At 41.6% G+C, this 24891-nt stretch overlaps 1 protein-coding gene across 4 annotated transcripts in view; it reads right to left on the bottom strand.

The window, feature by feature from the left end:
• Positions 1–24679, bottom strand: part of RSPO2 (R-spondin 2) — a 172776-nt gene extending 148097 nt beyond the window's left edge. The window contains exons 1-2 of one of the 4 annotated variants that reach the window (XM_070382179.1): positions 24223–24679; positions 23594–23849 (exon numbers count right to left, since the gene is read on the bottom strand). In XM_070382179.1, the coding sequence (XP_070238280.1) occupies positions 23594–23687 (94 nt within the window). In that variant the 5' untranslated portion in view covers positions 23688–23849; positions 24223–24679. Of the gene's footprint in view, positions 1–23593 lie in introns of all 4 variants that reach the window. The other 3 variants (XM_070382178.1, XM_070382177.1, XM_005894243.3) reach the window with 3 other exon arrangements.
• Between the last annotated feature and the right edge of the window lie 212 nt (positions 24680–24891).

Here is a 24891-nt window from a genome sequence, read left to right on the forward strand (position 1 = left end):
AGAAAACGCATGAATGTTTCAAGACTGGTACAGAAGAGTCCTGATCTCATCAGGACTTGTTTTTAATATGTCTGATATGTTTTTAAATTTTGTTTTTATTTCCAAGATTTTTTTATGTGGATCATGTTTAAAGTCTTTATTGAATTTGTTACAGTATTGCTTCTGTTTTATGTTTTGTTTTTTGGGCCACGAGGCACGTGTGATCTTAGCTCCCTGACCAGGGTCAAACCTGCACCCCTTGCATTGGAAAAGCAACGTCTTAACCACTGCACAACCTCCCCCCCAACCCCCCCGCCCCAGTGCTTGGGAAGTCCCTTATTAGAACTTTTGAAAGGACAAGTGGAACAGATGAACTAAGTAAATTTGAATATTATCCCAGCAAATGAAGACAGACAGGGAGTTAAGTCTTAATAGGGAGTTAAGTCTTTAGAGACAAAAGGTGGGAGAACATTTACGAACTCAAATTCAGTCTTTGAACACAAGGCCCAAAAAGACTCAAGGACTATAGTCGTGGTGAGAGCTGACACTGCACTGGAACTCTAACCAGGACTCCTGACTCTTAAGCCAGTGGTTTTCTACTAAACTATCTCCAAAGAATTCAAATCACAGGCACATCAGCAAGCTCCGGAAACCTATCGTTAGCACAGTAGTTATATCTAACAGCCCTGCATCCTATGCTTAACAGTTCACTAAGAGGATAGAGCTTATGCTAAGTGCTCTTATCACAAAATAATAATAATGATACAGATGGGAGGGAACTTTGGGAGATGATGTGTATCTTTATGGCCTTGATGGTTTCACAACATACTTCTCCCCAAGTACAACTCCTCACATGTCAATTACGTCTCAACAAAAAGCTTTTTTAAAAATTACATACACACCCAAGGTTAAGTCAGTCGATTAAATTTTTTTTCTGTAAGTATTTTCCTGGGCATTTCCATGTTCTTTGGTAACCTTTATCAAACTAAAGAAATGTACATAAAATTTAAAAAAAATGTTAAAAAATTTAAAAAATGTACATGTTAAAATGTGCATGCTTATGTATACCTTTTAAAAAGTAAAAGTTCTGTTAATATAAAGAAGGAAAATTTTAGCTTTTTCAGCTGGGGAAGTATTTCAAATGTGACTCATTTTCAAATTGAAAAAACTATTTATATAAACTGGATCAAGCAGTATCGAGATCATACAGAAAGCCAGCAAATAAACCACATGCTGACTTAGGGTTCTAGATTAAGGAGTTTCTCTGAACTCGTTACATTTTGACAGGTGACCTTTGTACTTTAGCTCACATTTGGTATCTCTAAGCCATGTACATTTTCTGTTCGTCACCAAAATCTGTCAGTTTAAAAGAAAAAGCTCCTTCCTTTGAGAAATTTAAACTTATGATTCTGAACAAACTTCCAACAGGAATGTATTCCTTAAAAATTCATTAGAATGAATTTTTATTATTTTATTTTTTGGTCATAGCTAGCCAAAGGTGTTTTATTAATTCTTTCTTAGTATCTAGAATGAATTTTTAAAAGACATCATTTCAGGGAGTTTTTCAAAACCATGAATGGAGAATTTGTTAGAGACCTAGGATGGGAGCAAATATGAGCAAAGACACATCGAGTAAGCAAGGAGGAAACATAACCAGCAGCAGCAAGGGGTCACTGCTTGCTGCCAGGCTCTTCTCCAAGGGGTCGACAGGGACCCTCTAATTCTTACAACAAAATCATCAGCTAGGTAACTCCCATTTCCTCCTCTTTACAAACAGCAATACTGAGGTAGAGAGACATGAAATACGATTGATGTTACAAGGTAATTAAGAAATGCAAGAACTGCAAGTGCAAAAATTTGGACCAAAGGAAGCATAGAAAAATGAATTTTATTGTTGAAAAGATTCTGGGGACTATTTAGTCTAAATCTTATATTTTAAATAGGCAAGATGTCTGGTCAAAAGGTAAATTTAAGGTCTGTCTCTTACACACACAGTTTGTGGCAGAGCTAGGAGAAGGCAATGGCACCCCACTCCAGTACTCTTGCCTGGAAAATCCCATGGACGGAGGAGCCTGGTAGGCTGCAGTCCATGAGGTCCCTAAGAGTTGGACACGACTGAGCGACTTCACTTTCACTTTTCACTTTCATGCATTGGGGAAGGAAATGGCAACCCACTCCAGTATTCTTGCCTGGAGAATCCCAGGGACGGGGGAACCTGGTGGGCTGCCGTCTATGGGGTCGCACAGAGTCGGACATGACTGAAGCGACTTAGCAGCAGCAGCAGCAGCAGTGAAGAGTTACTTGTCAGGGCTAATTCAGGTAGGGCAGAGAGCCCTTCACAGCCATTCCCACCAGAGAGTGTGACTTACCAGTGACTTTAGAATAAAAGTAGGAATAAAAGCCTCAGATTTTATATATCCTAGTCTTAATTAGGGGCTTCCCTAGTGGCTCAGCAGTAAAGGATTTGCCTGCAATGCAGACAGGTTCAATCCCTAGGTTGGGAAGATCCCCTGGAGAAGGAAATGGTAACCCACTTCAGTATTCTTGCCTGGAGAATCCCATGGACAAAGAAGCCTGGCAGGCTACAGTCCATGGGGTCACAAGAGTCAGACATGACTTCTTAGCAATGAAACAATGGTCTTAACTCTGGTATCTGGTATCAGAATCTTCTAATGGATCATAAATCCTAAGCCATTTACTGCCATCAGTTTATCCTGTACTCAGGGGCTCGCAGGGTGGGCTTCTTGGTGGTAAGGTGTCCACAGCAAGTGGTACAAAACTCCTTCCATCCCCACTGCCTGCCTGGAAACTTCATTAGCAGCAATCATCATTCTCCTCTTACCTGCCCTCCTTCACATCCACAATCTCAAGACTTCCCAGAAAATAAAAACACATCCTCTTCTTAAAAGGGTTTAAAGAAACCCTTAATCTTGACCAAAAATCCTTCCCATTATCAACAGTACAATGCAACACAATGCCCTTCCCCAGAGTCTATAGATATTTCTGCAAGGAATGCCACCAGATCCTAACCCTAAACTGATGTTTATCACAAGGCAAGCAAAATAATCTACTGAACCTTTAACATTAAGGAATTTCCCTGTATCCATAATAAAAGCAGACATTCCTTCTCGGTTGCATTTTAAATTCCCAAAAGTTCAAATATATATTGGGCACGAAAAGTGAAAATGTTAGCTCCTCAGTCATGCCTAACTCTTTGCGACCCCATGGACTGTATCCCACCAGGCTTCTCTGTCCATGGGATTTTCCAGGCATGAATATTGGAGTGCCTAGCTAATCCCTTCTCCAGGGATCATCCTGACCCAGGGATCAAACCCAGGTCTCCTGCATTGCAGGCAGATTCTTTACCATCTGAGCCATCAGGTATAATCAGTAAGAAACAAAGACAAGAAATTTTCAATATTTTCCAGTTATACTAAATGAAACATATAAAAATTACATAAATTATGTAATATTAAATTGTTTATGTAAAAATGATTAGATATAGTAAGCTGTTGTTAAATTTTATACTTTTTATGTGAGCGCACTGTGCTGTACATTTAAGTTTCCAAAATCCCTATGACTAAGAAATATAAGGACCACTTTATAAATTGTGACTCTTATGTTTAAGATTCCATGAGATCTTTTCCTAGAGCATCATCCATTCCTCCCCCTGTGAACCCAGAAGATGTTTCCCATCTGTATTCTCCTTTCAGCATTCTGTCCTGAATTTCTTGTATACTGCTATTGATAGTCTGCATTTATTTGTTCAAAAAACATTTCTTTGATACCCACAGCCTAAGCACTGTACTGGGTACTACTGATACAATGTGAATAAGGTCACCATAATTTGGAGCATGCTTCAAAAGCTCCTGTGTGAGTAAGGGAGCTTGTATCAGTTAAGGCAAGAAGCTAGCCCCTCCCTTTTTCTTGGTTTGGTTTTTTCCAGCTTAAAGTATAATTGACAAATTTGTAATATAAAGTATACAATGTGATGTTTTGATATATGTATACAGTGTGAAAGGATTCCCCCAATCAAGTTAATTAACATATTTAATTTACACATCTCACATTTACTTTTTTTTTTGGTGAGACTATTTAAGTTCTAGGAAATCTCAGTACAGTGTTACCAACTATAGTCACATTATACATTATCCCCTTAGAACATCTTCATTTTTTTTTTTCATATTTAGTTCTTTAAAAAAAATTTTTACAATGCTGTGTTGGTTTCTGCAGTACAACTCAAATCATCCATAACTAGGCATATATCCCCTTCCTTGTGAGCCTCCCTCCCCTCCCCTATCCCAGCCCTCTGCGTCTTATTCATCTTATAGCCGAAAGTTTGAACCCTTTACCAACCTCTCCCTATTTCCCACACCCCTCAGGCCCTGGCATCCACTTTTGTACTCTGTTCCTATGAACCTGAATTTTTCTTTTGATTCCACATATAACTGCTACCAGGCAGTCTTTGTCTCTGGCTGATTATTTCACTTAGCATAATACCCTCCAGATTCATCCACATTGTGTCAAATGTCAGAGTCTTGGTGGCTTTAACACAAAAGGAGTTTGTTTCTTGCTGACACGGGGTCGGGTGCAGATGTGCAGTAGAGAGATTCACAGGGGGTCACTCAAGGACCTAAGCTCCATGCACCTGGTGGTCCCGCCACCCCTGCGGGCTCAGAGAAGGGGGCTGGGTCCTCTGCACCAAGTTGGCCAACTCAAGATGAGAAAGAGCACCCTTCTGGCAGGAGGCTTGGGAAACAAGTCCAGAGGCAGGAAGAACATCTCTTCTGCGCACTTTCCAGGACAAACTGAGGCCACGGCCACACCCAACTCCAAAGGAAGCTGGAAAATATAGTCTAGCTACGGACGCCCAAGAGGCAAAAGAAACAGAAATTATGAATGTGGAGTGTTCACTGCCACAGGAGCAAAGAAAATTCTACTGTGTTTAAGAAATAAATAGCTGATATAACAGAGAGGGCTGGGACTCAAGTGAGGTGAGCAAGGCTCTGACAGGAGACGCTGAAAGTCTCTCTCTCTCAGTCTCAGTACACTCTTTGGATCCATGTGTGGGCACCCCTCTTGCCTCACTGTATCCTGGCCCTGATGGTTTAACTGCAGAAAATAGATAACCACGCTGTTTTAGAAACAGTTACTAGAAAGGAATTTGTCACAAAGAGGATGAGAAAAGAACTTGTTAGTCAGACCTAGCAAATGCAAGGTCCCAAGTCAGGAACCAGTTGATGGTGTCTGAGAAACAGGAAGAGTCCGACCAGACTGAGATAACAAACAGAGAGCTGGAGAAAAAAAAAGTGACCAGCTCACACATAGACTTTCCGGCTGAGTCGAATTTGGGTTTTATTCCAAATACAACGGAAATGCACTGAAGCATTTCTATGGCAGAATCAGATGCTCCAACTTTTGTTTTACAAGCAATTGCTCCAACTGCCTGTGGTGAATGGATCACTGGGAGAGGAACTGGAAGGACACACGTGTGGTTCGGGAGAGAGATGGTGATAGCAAGTGGCATACCAAGATTACAGTCTAACAAGCGGCAAAAGATACAGAAGAAGGATTCAAAATATACTGGAGCGGAGTAAAGAAATCATAAGCATTGCTGAGAAGAAAATAAAAGTTTATGCAACTAAGTGGATATTAATGTTATATGAAGCCAGGGGGAATGAAAGAAAATGTTTTGTCTATTCTAAATAGTGAGCTTCTTGAGAGTAAGGGAGATGTTTCTTTCTATTCTCAGTTGTAGGAATAATCCAACAAGATTTTTTAAAATTATTTTTTAATTGAAGGATAATTGCTTTATAGTATTGCCAACAAGACGTTTTTTAAAAATAGAGTATAGAAGGCTCAAGGCAGGGTGCACACCATCTCCCGTCTACAGAATAGGAATCAGTATCATATCCTGGAGAACAACTGGCAATAAGATCACAAGCTTCACCTTTCCATCTTGTGGTTAAGGGCATGGCTGAGTCAAAATCCCTAGGCTGATGCCAGCTCTATTAGTGAGTGCTGCAACTTTGGGCAAATTATTTCCTCCCCTGTTCCTCCAACTCTTCCTTTGTAAAATGGAGAGAAAAATAGAGCCTACCTCACAAGGTCATTTGAGGATTAAATAAGATGACATGCAGCATGAAGATCTGTGACTGGCACATAGTAGGTGCTCGATAAATGCCATGGTTAAAGAATTGTTATATCTTATTCTGTGAATGACTCCCAAGGAAAAAAGATGCGGAAAAAGACGAACAAAGATGTTCACAGTAGCATTACTAACACAGAAAACTTAAGTTGTTTAACTGTCTAATTATAAGGAAATGTATTTTAAAATGTCATGATGGAATAGCATTGAAACATGTATGTTACCATATGTAAAACAGATGACCAATGCAAGTTCAGTGCATGAAGCAGGGCACCCAAAGCCGGTTCTCTGGGACAACCCAGAGGGATGGCGTGGGGAGGAAGGCAGGAGGGAGGTTCAGGATGGGGGACACATGTACACCTGTGGCTGATTCATGTCAATACAAGGCAAAACCACCATAATATTGTAAAGCAATTACCCTCCAATTAAAGTTAATTAATTTAAAAATAAATAAAATGTCATGATGAACAATGACTTATGAAATAAACATATCATTAAAATAATTACAATTGTGTACTTGATGTATTAAATTTGAAAACCTTTTATTTATGTACAAGGTGAGGAAATATCTTGAAGGAGAAAAATCAAAATGTTAAACAGTGATTACTGCTAAGTGGAAAGATGACTGGTAGCTTTGTTTTCCTTGTTGTTTTATTCTCTATTTTCCGTATTTCCATCAAAAAATTAATGTTGGAACTATATCCATAATAAACTCTGCAGTTAGTGGTTTTTAAATGAATGACTTACATGAACATAGTATAAAGTCTTTACCACTTGCTTCCAAGACAAAACACCTAAATATCTCAACAAGATGGGGATTTTGTACCAAAATAAATTGCAAATCAAGTGAAGAAAATGGGACATGAACTACTGGCCCTAATTAGTGGATATAGCTCATTTTTTCCTGCTTTACACAGATTGAAGTGAAGCACCTTGCCAGTTCTGTTTCCCTGTCAATATAACCAGTTTCTTCAGCTCATAACACTTTCTGTTCTCTTAACACTGTGAAGGCACTTTACTTCTAAGAAAACCACATACCTACCAAGTTGTCTTGCTAGCCATGCTCTAAATGTGTTTATATTTATATTCAAAAAACTTTTTAGCATGCTCGTATCTACTCTTCCCAATAGACATTTGTGGGAGTAAATCTTCAATTTCACTAAATAAAATTAGGAAATGTAGATACTATAGTATTTTTCAACAGGTAATACAAAAATGATACCAATGGTAACTTAATTCGTAGCAACGAGGTAGGTTTTTAAATGGATAAAGGAAAGACTTCTGTAATTATCGAGAAATAGCTGCAGCTAATAAGTAGGAGGAATTGTTTTCCTACAACTTTTACTGCCACTTAAGTGCTGAAGACAATCTCTAGATCCTTCCTTCACATACCTTCAAGTTAAAGACTGCACAGCTAAAACTTAGCCGCCGATGGGCGTGGGGCGCCCATTCTAAGCGGCATGGAGCCATTCAGGGCAACCTTTGAGCAAACTTTAATCCTTCTCAGGTGACATTACTTCTATTCTACAATATCCAGTTGATCTCCTCAAATACTTTCCTTCCTCCCCTCCCTAAGCCTTCCAGCGAGTGTTTAAGTAGCACAAAGTACTGTTTTTCTACCCAATGAGTGTCAGATTACACTAGGCTGATGCTACTGTATGTTCACTCACTACCTTCTCTGAAAGCTGTTAACAGAGAACATTATCAGGAGATGTCTAATAGAATTCAGGTTTGCAGAAGGCTTGCATTTCATTTCTGTTAGCAGAAGCCAAAAAAGAGGTGCTTTTTTTTTTTTTTAATGTCATCCAGCCCTAATGTTTCAAGTAAGCAGAAACTACTGGAAGACTTCACCTCCCCCACCCGACAGGCCATGGCTCGACACAAATCAAAGCTGACCCACTGGCCAGTCAAACAGGCATCGACTCCTTACTCTGAACATTACTCTGCAATTAAAGAGGAAGAATTAAGTACTGCCTGCTCTAAGAACTGTTTCATAGTTAACAAAATAACTATGGTTGAAAAGGAACAGTTCTTTCTATTGAATTTCACATAATAATTGTGGAAGGAATAAAAGTAGAAAACAAACAAAAAAGCCATTTTACAACCCCTAAAGTAATTGATAATTCACACAAAGATCAATGGGAGAAACTATTACATGAAAAGTTAATAGGAACCTCAGTATGGAAGAATCGGGCTGTTACCACATGAAGCTACTGGTTAACCTTAGCATCACTAAGCATGGGATGTTGTGTGCTTCTGACATATTATAATATGAGGTCCACAGCAGCAGCTGTAAGCATTCTAGTCAAAAGAGTTGAGCCTGACTGTAATTAAACCTTCAAGAACTTCTAGATTACAAAAACATGGCAGATAGAGGATGTCAAATTACCCCCACAAGGGAGCGAAAGGAAAAATTTGAAATGTCAGATGTTCTGTAGAAAACAGACCTGATCTTTTTGGTAAGTCAGTGATATGGAAAACTAGGTGGGAAGAAAGTACTGCTCTAGAATCAAAGGAACTTGAGGAACATACCAAGTACAGTGAGTGGGTGTTATGTCAATGCCGATTCATGCATATCAGCTGTATAAAGACATTGCCAGGGCAACTGATGAAGCTTGATGACATTCTGATTATGAGGTGTTACCAAGGAATAAGAAATTTAGTCAAGTACGTTAATAACATCATGGTTTGCTAAGAAAATGTTCGTATTTGTAAGAAATGCATACAGAAATAAGGTAAAACGGTGTAATATCTAAGATTTGCTTTATAACATAGCAATAAAAACTTAAGGATATGAAGAATAGATGAAACCAGTGTGATGAAATCTCAATGTTTGTTCAACCTGGGTGACAGGCAGTCATTATGCCACCCTCTCTGCTTTTGTGTATGTTTAAAACTTATCACATTCAAAATGTGAGAACATTTAAGTATGTTCCTCCTAGCCCTTTATCTAGAGCACACAAGTATGAACAGATCCAGCTCCCGTGTGTGTGCTCAGTTGCTTAGTCATGTTCCACTCTTTGCAGCTCCATGGACTGTAACCTACCAGGCTCCTCGATCCACGGGACTTCTCAGCCAAGAATACTGGAGTGGTTGCCACTTCCTGTTCCAGGGAATCTTCCCGACCCAGGGACTGAACCCTCATGTCTTGTGTCTCCTGCACTGGCAGGCAGGTTCTTTACCACTAGCACCACCTGGGAAGCTCCTACTCAAAGTACTCCTAGTACTCAAGTACTCCTAGATACTACTCAAAATCAGAGGGAACTAATTTAAGATACCTCTAATACCAGAAGCATGTTGACCATGTTGATATTTGAGTAATTGAAAACATTACTTCATAAAGGAGGCTAACAGCTCCTGGAGTTCTGTAAATTTCAAAAAGAAGGCAGTTGAAGAGAATTCTCAGGGTTTTTTTGGCTTCCCTGGTGGCTCAGAGGGAAAAGCATCTCGGTGCAATGCAGGAGACCTGGGTTCAATCCTTCGGTCAGGAAGACCCCCTGGAGAAGGAAATGACAACCCACTCCAGTATTCTTGCCTGGAGAATCCCATGGATGGAGGAGCCTGGTGGGCTACAGTCCAAGGGGTCACAAAGACTCAGACACAACTGAGCGACCTTTCACGTTCTTTCTCAGTTTTAGCTGAACAAGAAGTCAATTTGATTCATGTATTTATTTGAAAATGTAAATCAACACACTCAGATGGATTTATGCAATTTCATGGAATTTTAGCAGCAAAAAGGAATTTGCGGGTCCCATTTCAAAACCTATACACTTATAAACCATGTCTAAAGCATCCCCACGCCCAGGGCCACTGTGTGCACAAGTCCAGAGGTGTCATTAATATCACGCTTTACATGTAGTACACAGTCTACATACAGTGGTCTCAACTCTAGTTATTAATATTATACCTCTATTGCCAATACTTTATCTTTTAATACTCTTGTTATGGTATAATTAATAATACTTATTTCAGAGTTTTGAAAATGAGGATTTAAAGAACCTAAAAGGTCTGACACAGTTTAGGACCTATTGGTTGTGTGGTACTCGCTAAAATATATGCTGAAGCCATATACCTCAGTACCCGTGAATGTGAGTTTATTTTGAAATATTATCTTTGCGGCTGTAATTAAGAGAATATGGGGTATCCTCCAACATAAATGGTATTGTTGTAAGAAGAGATGAGAAACCAAACACAGAGGGATGACAGCCTTGTGAAGATGAAGGAAGTGATTGGAGTTAGGCCGCCGCAAACTAAGGAATATCTAAGGCTCCTAGAAGCCAGAAGAGGCAAGGAAGTGTCCTCCTCTGTTGTCTCAAAGTGGGCATAGACCTGCTGACACCTTAATACCCTGCTTCTAGCTTCTAGAACTGTAAGAAAATTAATTTTTGCTTTTTAAGTTACCTAGTTTGTGGTACTTTGCTACAGGAGCCCTAGGAAATCAATGCAGTATTATAACGTGTGCTGCCAACTCTGAAAGTAGTGACATCTAGAGGACACTGGTGTGCGCTGAGGACCTTCACCTACCTCGTTCTTTAATGTAGGTAAACATTTCTCTTAGTGCAACCAACTCGTTTTTGCAACTACATCATTACTATATGCCACTGTCACCTCAGGATCAGTCAAAAATGAACGATAACCCCTTCTCTCCCACATCCTTTTCTTCCATAGTCGATTTCTTCAACTTAAGATCTAAGCTCTGTATTTTTCTTGTTAAGATTTCATTCAGGGACTCCCTTGGTGGTCCAGTGGCTAAGACTCTGCGTTCCCAATGCAGGGGGCCCAGATTTGATCCCCTTCTCAGAGAACTAGATCCCACCTGCTGAACCTAAGTTGAGATCCTGCATGCCACAGCTAAAAGCTGAAGATCTCGAGTACCACAACTGAGACCTGATGGAGTCAAATTCACTAACTTTTAAAAAAGATTTTATTCCTAAGTTCCTCCTGCTATTATTCCCAGCCATCAGGATCTTTTTGTAACCAACCAACATTTAATGTCCTCTTCAACTTCATATTATGCAAAACTGTGGTTGACATGTCATCTCTATTCAACCAAATCATTAAGAAAATATTGTTCCAAACAAGACTGAAGAGAGGTCCTTTATTGTAACAGAGTGTGTATCAATCCATTACTCACCACTCTGTCAAATGTAATTCAAGTAACATAATCTTAACATTGCATAATATGCATGCATTTCTGTGTTCCAAAAGAATTTTTAAGCCTCGTATGCTTTCATAAGTGCAAGGTAGTATGATTAATAAATTTTTTGTCAAATGCTTCTTTATCTTCCAGTCTAGTCACCCCATTAAAGAAAGCAAAGTATTGGTATGGTAAAACCCATGCTGGTTATAGCTGCATTGAAATCTGACTGTCTTACAATGAAATGTTCTCGAAACTGACATCATGGTCACGTACCAATTGAGAAATATCTTTTGCTTTTTGAGAATTCAGATTAAACTTCAACATGGATGATATTTATCATTGAAACTTAGAATCATAACTCAGAGGAATGAGATGCAGAATCTAAAGAATTTTGTTTAGTGTCCTCTATTTAGGAAGGACAGAGTTAGGTCTTATAATAATTTGAATCCAAATAATTGCCAGCACGAATTTCTATTTACACACCTCTTAAACATCACATGCATTACAAGTGTGCTCATCATGGCTCTTACAGTGTGAGTGGCCCTCCAACATTTCTCTATGCTCAGTACAGCCTCTGTTTTGACAACACCCTTAAAAGATATGCTCTACTGTTGGAGAAGGGCCATTTCCAATGATTCAGGGCATCAAGAAGGGGTCTTTTACATGAATGGATAGTTTCTTAAATATAACCCATACTCTTCCTCCCTGTGAGCCTCCTTCATTTTGCCTGGGTCCCAAAAGAATGAATCACATCCTTTTATTTAAATTACATTTGACAGAGTGGTAATGGATTGAAACACACTTTGCAGGAAGGCTCTGGTATAGCCTCTACATGACACGCCCCAAGTCCTGGAAAGAACTGATCCTATTTCTGCTCTTTCCTCCTCTCTCTAGGTCCAGGCTCTCCCATTTCTTCAGAACTCCCTCAGAATTCAACAACAACAACAAAAAAGATGACGACTCCAAGCTTGCCAAAGTCTTTAGAACAGTTATTTACATTGAGTCACTTTTGAGTCAAAATCACACTGAGATCACCCACAGCAGCTGCGAAGAACTAGTTACTTTCACTTCTACATAAGAACAATTAAATCGCACAAAATTCATAACTTTAAACAATCAATTTTCAAGGGACAATTGCCCAGCCCTAGATCAATTTTCAGGATAGTATTATTTAAAGAGGGGACAGAGAAATCTTTCATCATTGACAGATTCGGTCAAGAATCACATCAGTCACTACATGACTTACTGACCACCGGGAGTGGTGTGAATAGCTGCCCACGCTCCGCAGCCAAACTAACCTCAACCCACTAATCACGATTCTGGGAACCACCGCTGTCCACTATCAAACAACATTTGGTTTTTCAAATTAGTCTCCTAGCCCTAACAACTGGACTGCCAAGGAATTTCAAAAGCTAGCTTTTGGCTACAAGAAAAAGGCATTACAAAATGAAACAGATTACAAAAAGAAAAAATACAAATGGAAAGTGATCAGCAACAAGGGGACAGAATTAAGTTCTCTATCAGACTATTACATGAAGGAGAAAGAACTGGAAAAAAAATTAAACTTTGGATTTTCAAGAGAAGGTCAAACAATTTTTACCATTTTCAAAGGGTTACAATGTGAGAGATCTGTTGAATGAAATGGGTCTCTACATAAAGACTACAGAATTTGACAAACAGTTGAGAAGTATTAACTTGAAGTCGTTTGGTCAACTTCAAATTTTACCAGCTGCTTACACTTTTAGGCTTGTAGATTATGGTAAACCTTCTTTTTAAAAAAATAAAAACTAATGTTTTCCAAAGTAGTTACAAAAGCTGTAATGCACTTCCAGGTTAACACAATCTCTATCTAGGCTTAATATGTGCCTCATAGTCATTAAAATTGTGAGGTTGGTTAAGTTTGCCTTTTGGTGAGAAGGTCTTGTCATAAGGAGTCTAGGGACCAAAACCAGACATTTCAGTAAAACTGAAAGCTCTCTTTATGATTCTTTTTCCCTTCCTCTCCATGAGAAAGTCAAGTTATTCACAGCATCAGTCTTACTGGAAATTGTAGAACAGGTTTGCCACCTGAACCTACTGGACAGAGAGAGCAAGGCAAGCACAAAACCTAGAACAAAGCACGAGGAAAAGAATGCAAAGTGCGCCCTCTATCGGTCTATTTTAAAAGCTGGTGGCTGGTTGGATCGCTGAATCCATAGTTAGGTTAAGAGACCAAGGCCATCAGAGTAGGAAAATTCTAAGTGGGGTGACCCAGCAGCAAAAATCTAGTAAAAGCATGCTTGGTCAGAAGTCAAGAGTGCTCTGCCTGGTTCTGACCGGTCTGTGAACTGGCAGCGTGATACATACAAATCCCATCAATGCCAGCACTGCACATCGTCAGCTGGAAAATTGCAACACTGATTTCTAAAACTTTATATTACTGTTTAGTTAACGAGATAAAAATTAGACCATACGAGAAGTTTTAACAGAGCCCCCTTATTTTGTTTATTTTGTACTTTTATAAACTTTTTAGGGAATAGAGACAATATAACAACTATTGCCTTTGAGAAAGGGATTATTAGCCAAGTAATTACTTACTGCAATAAGTCTTGAGGTAGTGTTTCCAATGTGTCCTCATATTATGAAGTACACACATGGCAAATGGCTGGAAACCCACACACTGAAAATAAACTTTTAGGAAACAAATGTCTATGTGAATCTGAAGCAGCCAACGGGCATCATGCTAATTAATACGGTCTACTTCTATCTCTTTAACCAATGCTTCTTAACTTCTTTAAGGAAAGATAACCACGGCCACTTTAAGGCTGCAGTGAAAGCTCTAGAATCTCTCTTTACACTCAAAAAAAAAAAAGAAAGAAAGAAAATATTTGGAGACTCACAAAATCCCTGGCCCCAACTCTGGACCCCAAGAAGCTTTGCTCAAAAGAAATGTGCAGAGCCAGTTGTTTTATAAGTGCTTTTAGTATCTTTCAGCAGGTAATGAAAAAATCAAATGGCTTTAATTGTAAAGGTTTTCCCCAAAATGACTAGATAAGGTGAAGAACTACCTAAATTATAGTTTCTTAAGAGTAAAAATAATACTTACTAGCTTTCCTCTAACCTTGATTGGCTATTCTGATCATATGATGGTTTCATGATATAAATGTGTATATGTAAAGTATATGTATATATTATATATATACACATACACACACACCTACAACACACATATTTACATACAAATGCACAAGCACACCCTCAGAGACACATACATAATTGTTCTGGCTACTGCTGCTGCTGCTAAGTCGCTTCAGTCGTGTCCGACTCTGTGCAACCCCATAGACAGCAGCCCACCAGGCTCCCCCGTCCCTGGGATTCTCCAGGCAAGAACACTAGAGTGGGTTGCCATTTCCTTCTCCAATGCATGAAAGTGAAAAGTGAAAGTGAAGTCGCTCAGTTGTGTCCAACTGTTAGTGACCCCATGGACTGCAGCCTACCAGGCTCCTCCGCCCACGGGATTTTCCATGCAAGAGTACTGGAGAGGGGTGCCATTGCCTTCTCCGGTTCTGGCTACTAGAGTACCCGAAATTAAAGTTCCTATAATTCATATTCAAGAATGAGGATTTAAAAAATTAGCAACACAAGCATGCAAGCTTTTACCAGATCACACTATAATCTTCAGTCAGTCAGTTCAGTCATTTCCGACTCTTTCTGACCCCATGGACTGCAGCACACCAGGCCTCCCTGACCTTCACTATCTCCTGGAGCTTGCTCAAACTCATGTCCATTGAATAGGTGATGCCATCCAACCCTCTCATCCTCTGTTGTCCCCTTCTCCTCCTGCTTTCAATCTTTCCCAGCATCAGGGTCTGTTACGGTCCTAAACCTCAGTTATTTCACCCCTCAGCCTAAAGTTCCTTAATGCCAGTTATGTTAGCATTATTGAGTTGCGGCAAGTTTAGAGGCTCAGTGAGACTCTGGGTCCAAAGAATATCTGAATGACTTCAAAGGTGATTTCTTTTTTAAAATGAATGCTTATGTTTAAAGTGTACTTTGTTCAGGAAAAGTCAATGAGTTCAGGAGGGCTGGGTTCTAGTTCTAGCTCTCTTCCACTTAACTATTGGTTTTTTAAATAACACATTTCAGTAAGCACCTCAGCTTCTTCATCAGTCAAGCCAGTCTCACTTCCTTCAAACGGCAGCAAAATGTCCGTGTTCTCCTGGTAGGCACTGGACAAAAACTGTGTAGTCTGTTCACAGCTACACCAAAACTTGTTGTAATACACACACGCACACACATGCACACACACACATCTGTCTCTCATAGGTATGTCTACATAGCTATATTACTCTAAAGTCATAAATATAAGATTGAATGTCTGCCTGCACTAATTTATGCTATTAATATGATTGCCTTTTAAGAAGATAAAAACTACTTTCTTTTTGGTCTAAATAATTATTCATACAGACCAAGAGTTTGGAAATGAAAATCCCTTTTGGCCCTTTCCTTAGAAGTATTTTTATTTATTTCTAATTTTTTTATTTGTTTTTATTTTTTGTTTGTTTTTCTAGAAGTACCTTTAGATACAGGTTACTCCCAGTTTCCCCTCCCCTGCCCCAACTCATCCTCTATCATCCACATAATAAACAGTTACAGGAGAACACACAAGGGCACTCGTGTATTCTGTGAAATGCTGAGGACCATCAGAGGCTTCAGAATAAGGCTAGACTGGGGATGCTTTCATATGTCAGCATTGCTTATCTTTAAACTCTAAAGAACAGTAAATAATGAAATTATATCTATTATCTAATTATTCATTCAAACTTCAACTATGTGCAAAGAACTTTGAATTTAAAAGAAAACTCATTTCTAATGCTGTTTGCAGCAACATGGACGGACCTAGAGATTGTCATACTGAGTGAAAAAGTCAGACAGAGAAGGAGATACATTGCATGAAACCCCTGATATGTGGAATCTAAGAAGAAATGACACAAATTAACTTATAAAACAAAAAGATTCACAGACTTAGAGAACGAAGGTACAGTTTCTTGGGGAAGGGACAGTTAGGGAGTCTGGGATGGACACGTACACACTGCTATACTTTCAATGGATAACCAACAAGGACCTACTGTAAAGCACAGGGAACTCTGCTCAATGTCATGTGGCAGCCTGGATGGTGGGGAGTTGGGGGAGAATGGACATGTGAATATGTACGGCTGAGTCCCTTCACTGTTCACCGGAAACTATCACAACACTGTTAATCAGCTATACCCAAGACAAAATAAAAAGGTGAAAGCTGACCCCCCAAAAAAGAAAAACATTTCTCATTAAGTCTTTAGCATTATTTTAAGAGCAAACAACAAAGTCTCAATGACTTTTTTGTTCAGGCACAACTTGTGGAGGAAGCACTCTATTTGGCCTGGTTTGAGAAGTATGACACCACCCTTATGGCAGAAAGTGAAGAGGAACTAAAGAGCCTCTTGATGAAAGTGAAAGAGGAGAGTGAAAAAGTTGGCTTAAAGCTCAACATTCAGAAAACTAAGATCATGGCATCTGGTCCCATCACTTCATGGCAAATAGATGGGAAAACAGTGGGAACAGTGTCAGACTTTATTTTTTTGGGCTCCAAAATCACCTCATGTGAAGAGTTGACTCATTGGAAAAGACTGATGCTGGGAGGGATTGGGGGCAGGAGGAGAAGGGGACAACAGAGGATGAGATGACTGGATGGCATCACCAACTCGATGGATGTGAGTTTGAATGAACTCCGGGAGTTGGTGATGGACAGGGAGGCCTGGGCGTGCTGCGATTCATGGGGTCGCAAAGAGTCGGACATGACTGAATGATTGAACTGAACTGAAGATGAATGTTCTGCCCTAGAGGAGCTCAATATATAGAAAAGATGGCACATACGGCAAAATAATCAGAATAAAGGTAAAATGAGAGTCCTATAGGAGTAGCATGAAAAGCTAAGCAAGCTTTTAGGGAAAATTCCAGGAAGGCTTCACAGAGGCAGTGACATTTTATTTAGCTGGGCACCACCTCATGCTCAACAACACAAAAGCATGAACACACAATGGTATGGTTGAAAATGAAATAATTTAGTATAGCTTGAGCGTACAGTACTTTCATGGCGGTGGAAGATTAGAAAAAGGCTGTGATCAGATGGTGGAGCACCCTTGAATGTAAAGTGAAAGAAGCTGGGACTTATTCTTAGGTCAATATGGAGACCTGGGAGGTTTGAGGTTTATTAGCAAAGAAGTAACATGCTCAGATCTGTGGATCACATTGAGAAGAATTCAGTGTGGCAGCATTGTAAAGGATGGAGTGAGGAGGAAGTGGATGATGAGAGATGAGGAGTGAGTGAGAATCTGATCTAGGAAATACCTTTGGGGATGGAAAGTGTGGGGTAGATACAAGCAACATTTCTGATGCCTCCTACCAAGACTGAACAAACCAATAATAGAGACAACAGGCAAGCCAAAGACTATAGTGAGGCTTCCAGCCTCAACACACAGAAACCCATGAACAGGAAAAGGGAACACAAGCAGAGGAACATATTTGGGAGAGCGCATAGAATGTGTTGTCAAGTTTAGTGTGCATGGAATGGAATCTATCCACATATGAGGGTGTGTGAAGTATCTATCCATGTGGCAGTAGCTGGGAAATCAGAAAGTAATATAACCTGAAGCTCAAAAAAATGGGGGATAGAGCTAAAGGACTTTACATGGAAAAAGCAGTTGAGCATACAGGGATGGATAAAATCCTCCAAGGGAAAGAAGAAAAGTAAGGAAATACCCGCATATTCCAACTGTGAATAAGGAGACCAAAGAAGGAAAATGCACAGAATATGGGAGGCAAAACTGAGTGCCGTGTCACTAAGAAAAAAACAACCTTGGAAAGGAGTGATCATCCTAGTGACGGGAGGACCGGAACGACATAGGCGGGATTGGCATTGAGGTGAGTATTGAGCATGGATGACCACTAAGAAAATCCTTCCCATAAAACAGAGGTAGAAGCCAGGTTGTGACAGATTGCAGAGTGAGTGAATGAAAGAGGATCATAAGGCAAAACAAGAGAAGGGCTGAAGTGAAGCAAAAGACTGGAAAGAAATATGAGAAAGAAGGAAATTTCAGGGCAAGAGGGATAGCAGCATGCTTGAAAAGAGGGCTACTCATACAGAAAGGTCCTAGAGGCGAGAAAGACAAGGGAGGGTGGGCCTTGGAAAGAGTAAGAACACTGTGTCCTTACCCATTCCCTCTCCTAGTCCTCAACCCCTCACCTACAGCTTTCCTCGGACCCCTGTCCTGCTCCTGAGAACAAGATGAAAAACGGGAAAGATGAGCAAAAGCCCTTTTTAGTTGCAAAAAGCCAACCATCCATGGTCACACTGTCCCCACTCCACACACACCTACATATACACACACATATAAGCATGTAATAGATATGCCTTCCCTATCATATATGATTATATATTATTTATGTACTTTATTAATTAGTGCCTTCCATATGCATTCCAGCTCAAAATGTGAAAACTTACCAATATGACATGCAACACTCTTTATCTAATGGTCAACCCTTGACTGTGGCAGATTATGGAGGGGGAGGGGAACGAACATCACAACATTTTGAAAAAAGAATATTTTGAGCTTACTACTTCCTTTTAGCAGGGTGGTTCTGAAGTATTATGTCAAATGATTTGTCAGTCATCTATTTCCTGAACTTGCGAGGTGTAAGAGTGCTTATTTCCAGAAAAAAAAAAAATGGTTCAAACGGCAGTCAGTTGGGAGAAAAGGAATAAAAAGTGGCCGGGACAATCTATAAACTGGCCAGTTAGTCTCCGAATACATCAAGAGGCGGCTGTTCATTAAGAAATTAGAAGTGTCATTTCCAACTTGTGATTTCTGCAAACATTGGATTCTACCCAGGCTGAATTTATAAACAGTTAACAAAGCCAGAATTAAGTGGAGGCCTGACGAAATGTCACCTATTCTTAATCACTTCCAAATTTCAGGAGCAGAGTAAGATGTTGGTTGGGACATGGCAACTTTCTAACCTCTGTGCATTGGTAAGATACTAGCCAGAAAAACTCAGAATTATGTTGAAAGAAAAGCCCATTAACAACAGAAGAAAAGAAAGAATGTATTTATGCTACAAAGTTAAACATCACACCGAGCTTTTCTGAAACACTCTGGAACTTAGAAAAGTAAGCATACAAAATGTATTTTGAAGCTTTTAAGAGTAGGTTAATATGTTCCATGTGCCATTTTTATTTTCAAAGAATACTGTGAGAAATAAGCTATCATTAAAAGTACTTGTGAAACTTGCAAATATCTCCACATCTTTTCATTCAATTTTTAAAAATACAAATTAATTCAGCGCTACAAGTTTTAAGAGAAAGCATGAGTCTTTTTGTTTTTTAACCAAAGTTGCCAGAAACATACCACACTATTTGTGATAAACATTTGTTTCATGGAAGAAGCCAAGTCTAATCATAGGAAAATGCGCAGTTATGGAGGGAGAAGCTGAAGCTTCAGTAGGGAAAAGCCTATGGCAGGAAACACTTGTCATATCGCGCCCCCTACCATCAGACCACCAGAAACACAATTACATGTCTGGGAGCCTTGCTGCTTTTAAGAGTTTCATGAAGCAGTCTTCATAAATCCCTGGTAAATCTGTGACCGGTAAAAATCACTGGGACAAAAGATATATAAAACGAAATCACTACATACTAAACTCAAGAAGTCCTAGGAATACCATAATAAAGTCATGATATCTATCCACCTTTCAGTAATTCAGCCTGAAATGTGACTTACAACCAACCCCCCAAATAAAACAAATTGAATAACCCAGTTTACCATGCAAATAAATCATAAGAGGCCCAAGACAGATTCAGGTTATAGGGGTTAACAGTAGCTAATAATGACTATATTTCAAAAGGGACTGGAGAGTGAGAGGGCCAATGAGTTATGACTGTTACCACGTAGACAAAACACGAGTTGTCAATCAGCTTTTCAAAACATTGGCATGTGTCTCCCCTCTATAAGAAATCCATCCACACTATTGTGTTTGTGCCTTACTTTCGAATATATTGCTGCCAGGCCCCAGCAGTCACTATCAAATGCATTTCTATTGTCTGGTTTTGTTTTCTAAATAAGCAGACAAAAGACTCGTAGGTGGCTAGTGTTGTTTATGATGGTCTCCCCTTAAGTTTTATCTGATATTCTAGTCTCTAATCCTCTGGCCATATTTTGAAATAAAGCATAGAGTTAAATGATATATTTGCTCTCTATTCTAAACTGGATGCAATTGATTTTAACTGACTAAATTATCTGATCTCTGCAAAGAATTTTATTTCATTAAGAAAATGATATTATAGAGCATCTGAGATCATAGAGCAGACTAAACATAATGCCAAAGGAGTTCTGAGAATGCTCCACAGTGAAGGTTTGATTATTTGCAGATGGAATATGAAAAAAAGGAAAAGAATCAGATCCCAGGCATTAGCCTAACCAATCCTGATATCACTGCTGCAGACATCACAGCACAAAGTCAAGAAAATAACTGGTCTTCTAAGCCAGAGCACCTTTTTTTTATGGTACTAATCACTTTTCTTCCTAGAAAGTAATACTTAGCTGCCACCATCCAAAACAAAGGGAAAAGGGGAAATGTTGGTACCACAATAGGCTCTAGCATGTCAACTGTCACTACTGACATGATTTGGCTAGTACTCAAGCATTCACCAAGGAACTAATTTAAATCAATCTCCTTTGGGAAGCCAATTGTTTGGTATGCGCAACAATTGGTGTATGATCAATCAGCGGACATGAGATCAATTAAAACCAGCTTAAGCCTGTGAAGAGGGACAATTCACACAACCTGAGTTAGATCTCTATTCATTTCAATACTCTCACAATGCAATCCTTAAGCTTTCTTGCAAAGCAGAAAAGCTACTATCACCCTACACTGACTAGCCAGCCCTTTAAGTAGTTCCACTTTTAATTAAAAACACAGTATGCCTTTTGTTGGCACAGATAGTGTGGTCACTTTTAAGGACCGAAGTTATTTTAGCCAGCAGCTTGAGGTTTGGGAAGGGACATCTGTTAAGGGAAACACACACACTTTGATTTTTTTTTCCTTTACAACCTTACTAGTTTATATGTAGTTTGAAAGCATTTGAAATTTATTAAATTGAAAGGTTTGTCTGGCACAAGTTACTACAGTGGCAAAAGTTGCACACTTTAGAATCGGGTTCCTGAAGGTCAGCACTTGGGGATGTAGCAGTAATTGCCTTGAGATTTTGCTAAAGCAGCTTTGAAACAAATAGGTTTTGCATTAGACCCTTAAGGAGGCATAGGCAGAACTTTGGAGATGGCACTGCAAATAAAAGCATGCAGTATCGCTTCTGGCCGCAGGGGTGCTGTAAAGCCATGCTCCACCAAAGAGCATCTATGTGTTAAGTTCTACTAGAGCAACAAGCTCGACTCCTCCCCATTCAACCACAATGCAACAAGCAGTGTGGATCAGAAAGACATCGCTGAATTAGCAAGTCATTTAATAAACAAGAATTTGGCAAGGGGTTTTAGCTCTTTCTGTATGTTGAATGTTAGTCTTTTCAATCAAATAGACTGTAACCTCTGTTTATAAGGAGGAGGGTGGGGGGAACCTCTCCAAACACTTTGACCACAGTGTAATCAAAACCTGCCAGCTCTACCAAGTGATACCTGGTAAGAAAATACTGGGGTGGAGAAAGGAAAAGGGAGGTGAAGGAGATGGAAAGGGACTTTTGCAAGACATAACAATATTAAACTTTCACAGCCTCTGGGAAGAAATTCCTCCCTAATGTATTTATTCAGAAAAACTTGTGAAGATAAGCATTTTCGAAATGTCAGAAATGAGAGACCAAGAGTAAGAGAACCGGGGGTTGGAGAAAGGGGTGTCCTTTTAAAGCACAGCTCCATGGTGTCAATTGCAAAGCGGAGGTGGCGGAAATCGCACACGACCAGCTGTCCTGGGCTCTGCCCTCAGGCCGGCCAACCTTCAGCCCCGCGTTTAGGTGAGAACAGCTTAACGACGTCCTAAAAAGCTTTGAAAAAATAAAGGCGCAAAAAGCTCTCTCCAAAATCTGGATGCAGGACTGGAAATTCCATAAAACGAGTCAGAAACAACCCATATCACAGGTCGAGCGAGACGTTCACATCCCCAAAAAATCCAAATCTGTCAACCTCAGGACAAATTCTAACTGCGCAGAAGTCCAAATTGCTGGACCAAGATGGATAAACTCTGGGGAGCAGCTGTCCACCTTCCGCGAGGCAGTAGTGCAAGGTGAGCGTGTGTGTTGGCGGTGGGAGTGTTGTGGTTTGTATTTAAATCCTTCAGGAGACTTCATTGTGTTTAGCGGCCCTTCCCCTAAAATGAAGTTAGATTAGCTGCAGCCGCAGCAGGACTCAAACACGGGCGCCCTAAATCTTCGGGGAAGCTAGCTCTCTGAAACCGTTCTGGAGGTTTCCACTGGCCTTCCGGCAGCGCACATATGTGATGGAGAGGGAGGGGCGGCTAAAAAGCCACAAGTGAGTGTCACCGAGGCCAGGAACCTCAGAAATAGCTGCTTGTGAGGGAAGTAAACGCAGAGGGCAAACTCGGGCCTGTCCCCAAAGTATCATTCTGCCAGCGAGCGTTCCCCCCAAAACAACCTGCGCAAGAGCTGCTGTTCAGTGTACCAAGTTCAGTGAGTCCTTCCACCTCGTCTTAAGGTCCAGAGGAAGACAGTATTGCTCTTTTCCTGGAAATGCAGATCCTCCACAAAGACTTGGTACCCCTCCCCAGCCCTCTCGCTCGTGCTTTCTGGCCCACGCGCGCGCGCAGACACAGACACAGCACAGATACACATACACACAGTTGTAGGTAGGCCGGTCGAAAACCATCTGGGGACAGGGTTTGGGGCGCACGTGGGTGGCGAAGGTAGAGAAAAATGAGAGCAGGGGAGATAGTTGAGAGGACTAAAAAGAGAAAAAGACAAAAAATAACAAGGAAAAAAAAGGATGCCAGATTAAAAAAAAAGAGAGAGAGAGAGACCTATAGAGAAGAGTTCAGAAGTAGAAGCTCGACAGCTAACGTGGGTGCGGACCGCACCTCTCAGCCCGGAGCGCCCGCAGGAAGCCGGGCTCACCCGGCTCGCCGCGCCTCCTAAGAACAGAAAAGACCGAGCTCTCGGCAGCGCCCCGGGGCCCGGAAAGTGAGGAGCCCAAAGGCCGGGTGGAGGGCACGGCCCTGCCCACCTGAGCCCGGGGGCGAGTGCCGCCGCCGGCGCCCCCGACCCCACGCGGCTCCGGCAGAGTAGAACCCACCTCTCTTGCTGCGTCTCCATCGATTGCCTTGGCAGTGGCTGTAATCCATACAGTTCAGGATGATGAGGGCAAAGGAGAAAAGACGAAACTGCATCTGGGCGGTCGGGCTGGGGAGAGACGCCTCTCAAAGTAGGGAAACTGGAGGGCTCATCCGAGGAGCCGGCGCAGACCGCGCTGCTGGGGAAGACGCCGAGGGGGGAGCCTCCACTAGCCAGGGGGGCTGCGCGGGTCAGTTCGGCATCTCTCCGCCTTGAACCTGAGAGACGAGGAGGAAAAGCCGGGTGGAGAGAGGCCCAGGGAGGCAGCTGCCTTTTCACGCGTCCCAATTTAAGAAGGGAAGGGAGGGGGAAAGCGAACTCACTGCCTGGCGCGAGCCGCGGAGCGGCTTAACCCGGAGCGCACAGCTGCAGGCAACTTGGAGAGCAAGGTGATTACAATCAGTGAATTAGCAACCTCTGCGGACTTACAGGCTCCGACCCCGGGGAAGGGACGTTGCGCGGGCGCTTCGGGAAAAGAAAAGACCTCCACGGTCCCCGAGGGTGCAGGTTAAAGGCTCGCTCTTAGGTCCTCTGGCCCAGCAGTGGGGTACCCAGGCGCTGTGGCCACGGTGGCGGGCGCGGGTCGCCTACCGTGAGCACTCACGTCTCAGGCTGCGCGGCGTGCCTAGGCGCGGCGCTCCATCCCGGGATCGCTAAGCGAGACACCTCGCTAGCACGTGGGCTGGGGAAAAGTTTGCCGAGGCCCGCAGGGAGCGCGTGGCAGCTCTGGGGTACGGGCGGCCGCGGTGGGTTCGAAGCGCGCGGAGGTTCCTCCGGACTGACCGCGCCTAGCAGGAGCGCGGCTGGGCGGGCGGGACCGCAGCCTCTGGGATGCTGCGTCCCGGCCGGTGAGTGCGATCCTCAGGCGAGGGGCACGCCCGCTCTCACTCTCTGGATCCGTATCCAATTGTGCGGTTTCCAGAGCTCTCTCCACAGCCACTTTTCAGCTAAGGTTTCTCTCTTTCAAGCTGTGGGAGACAGAACGCTCCTGGGAGGGCGAAGGGATGGCGAGCGCACTTTCCGATGGAGATGCAGCAGGGCCCAGGCTTGGGATGCTTCTATAAGTAGGTGGTGCTGTGGTCCAAGGCAACTAAGTCAGGGCTGCCTTGGAGTTCCTGGGTCCTAAAGCCAGAATCTCTCGGGTTTCCCTGAGGTCCTAAAGAGCGCTTACAGCCTCCAGAGAGCCTACCCCCAGGCGAGACCCCTCTGCGCTTTCCTGGAGTAGGGAGCTAAACTGAAGAGTGGCTGAGATGGACGCGT

The sequence above is a fragment of the Bos mutus genome, chromosome 14, assembly GCF_027580195.1.
Source record: "Bos mutus isolate GX-2022 chromosome 14, NWIPB_WYAK_1.1, whole genome shotgun sequence".
NCBI classification, from domain to species: domain Eukaryota; kingdom Metazoa; phylum Chordata; class Mammalia; order Artiodactyla; family Bovidae; genus Bos; species Bos mutus.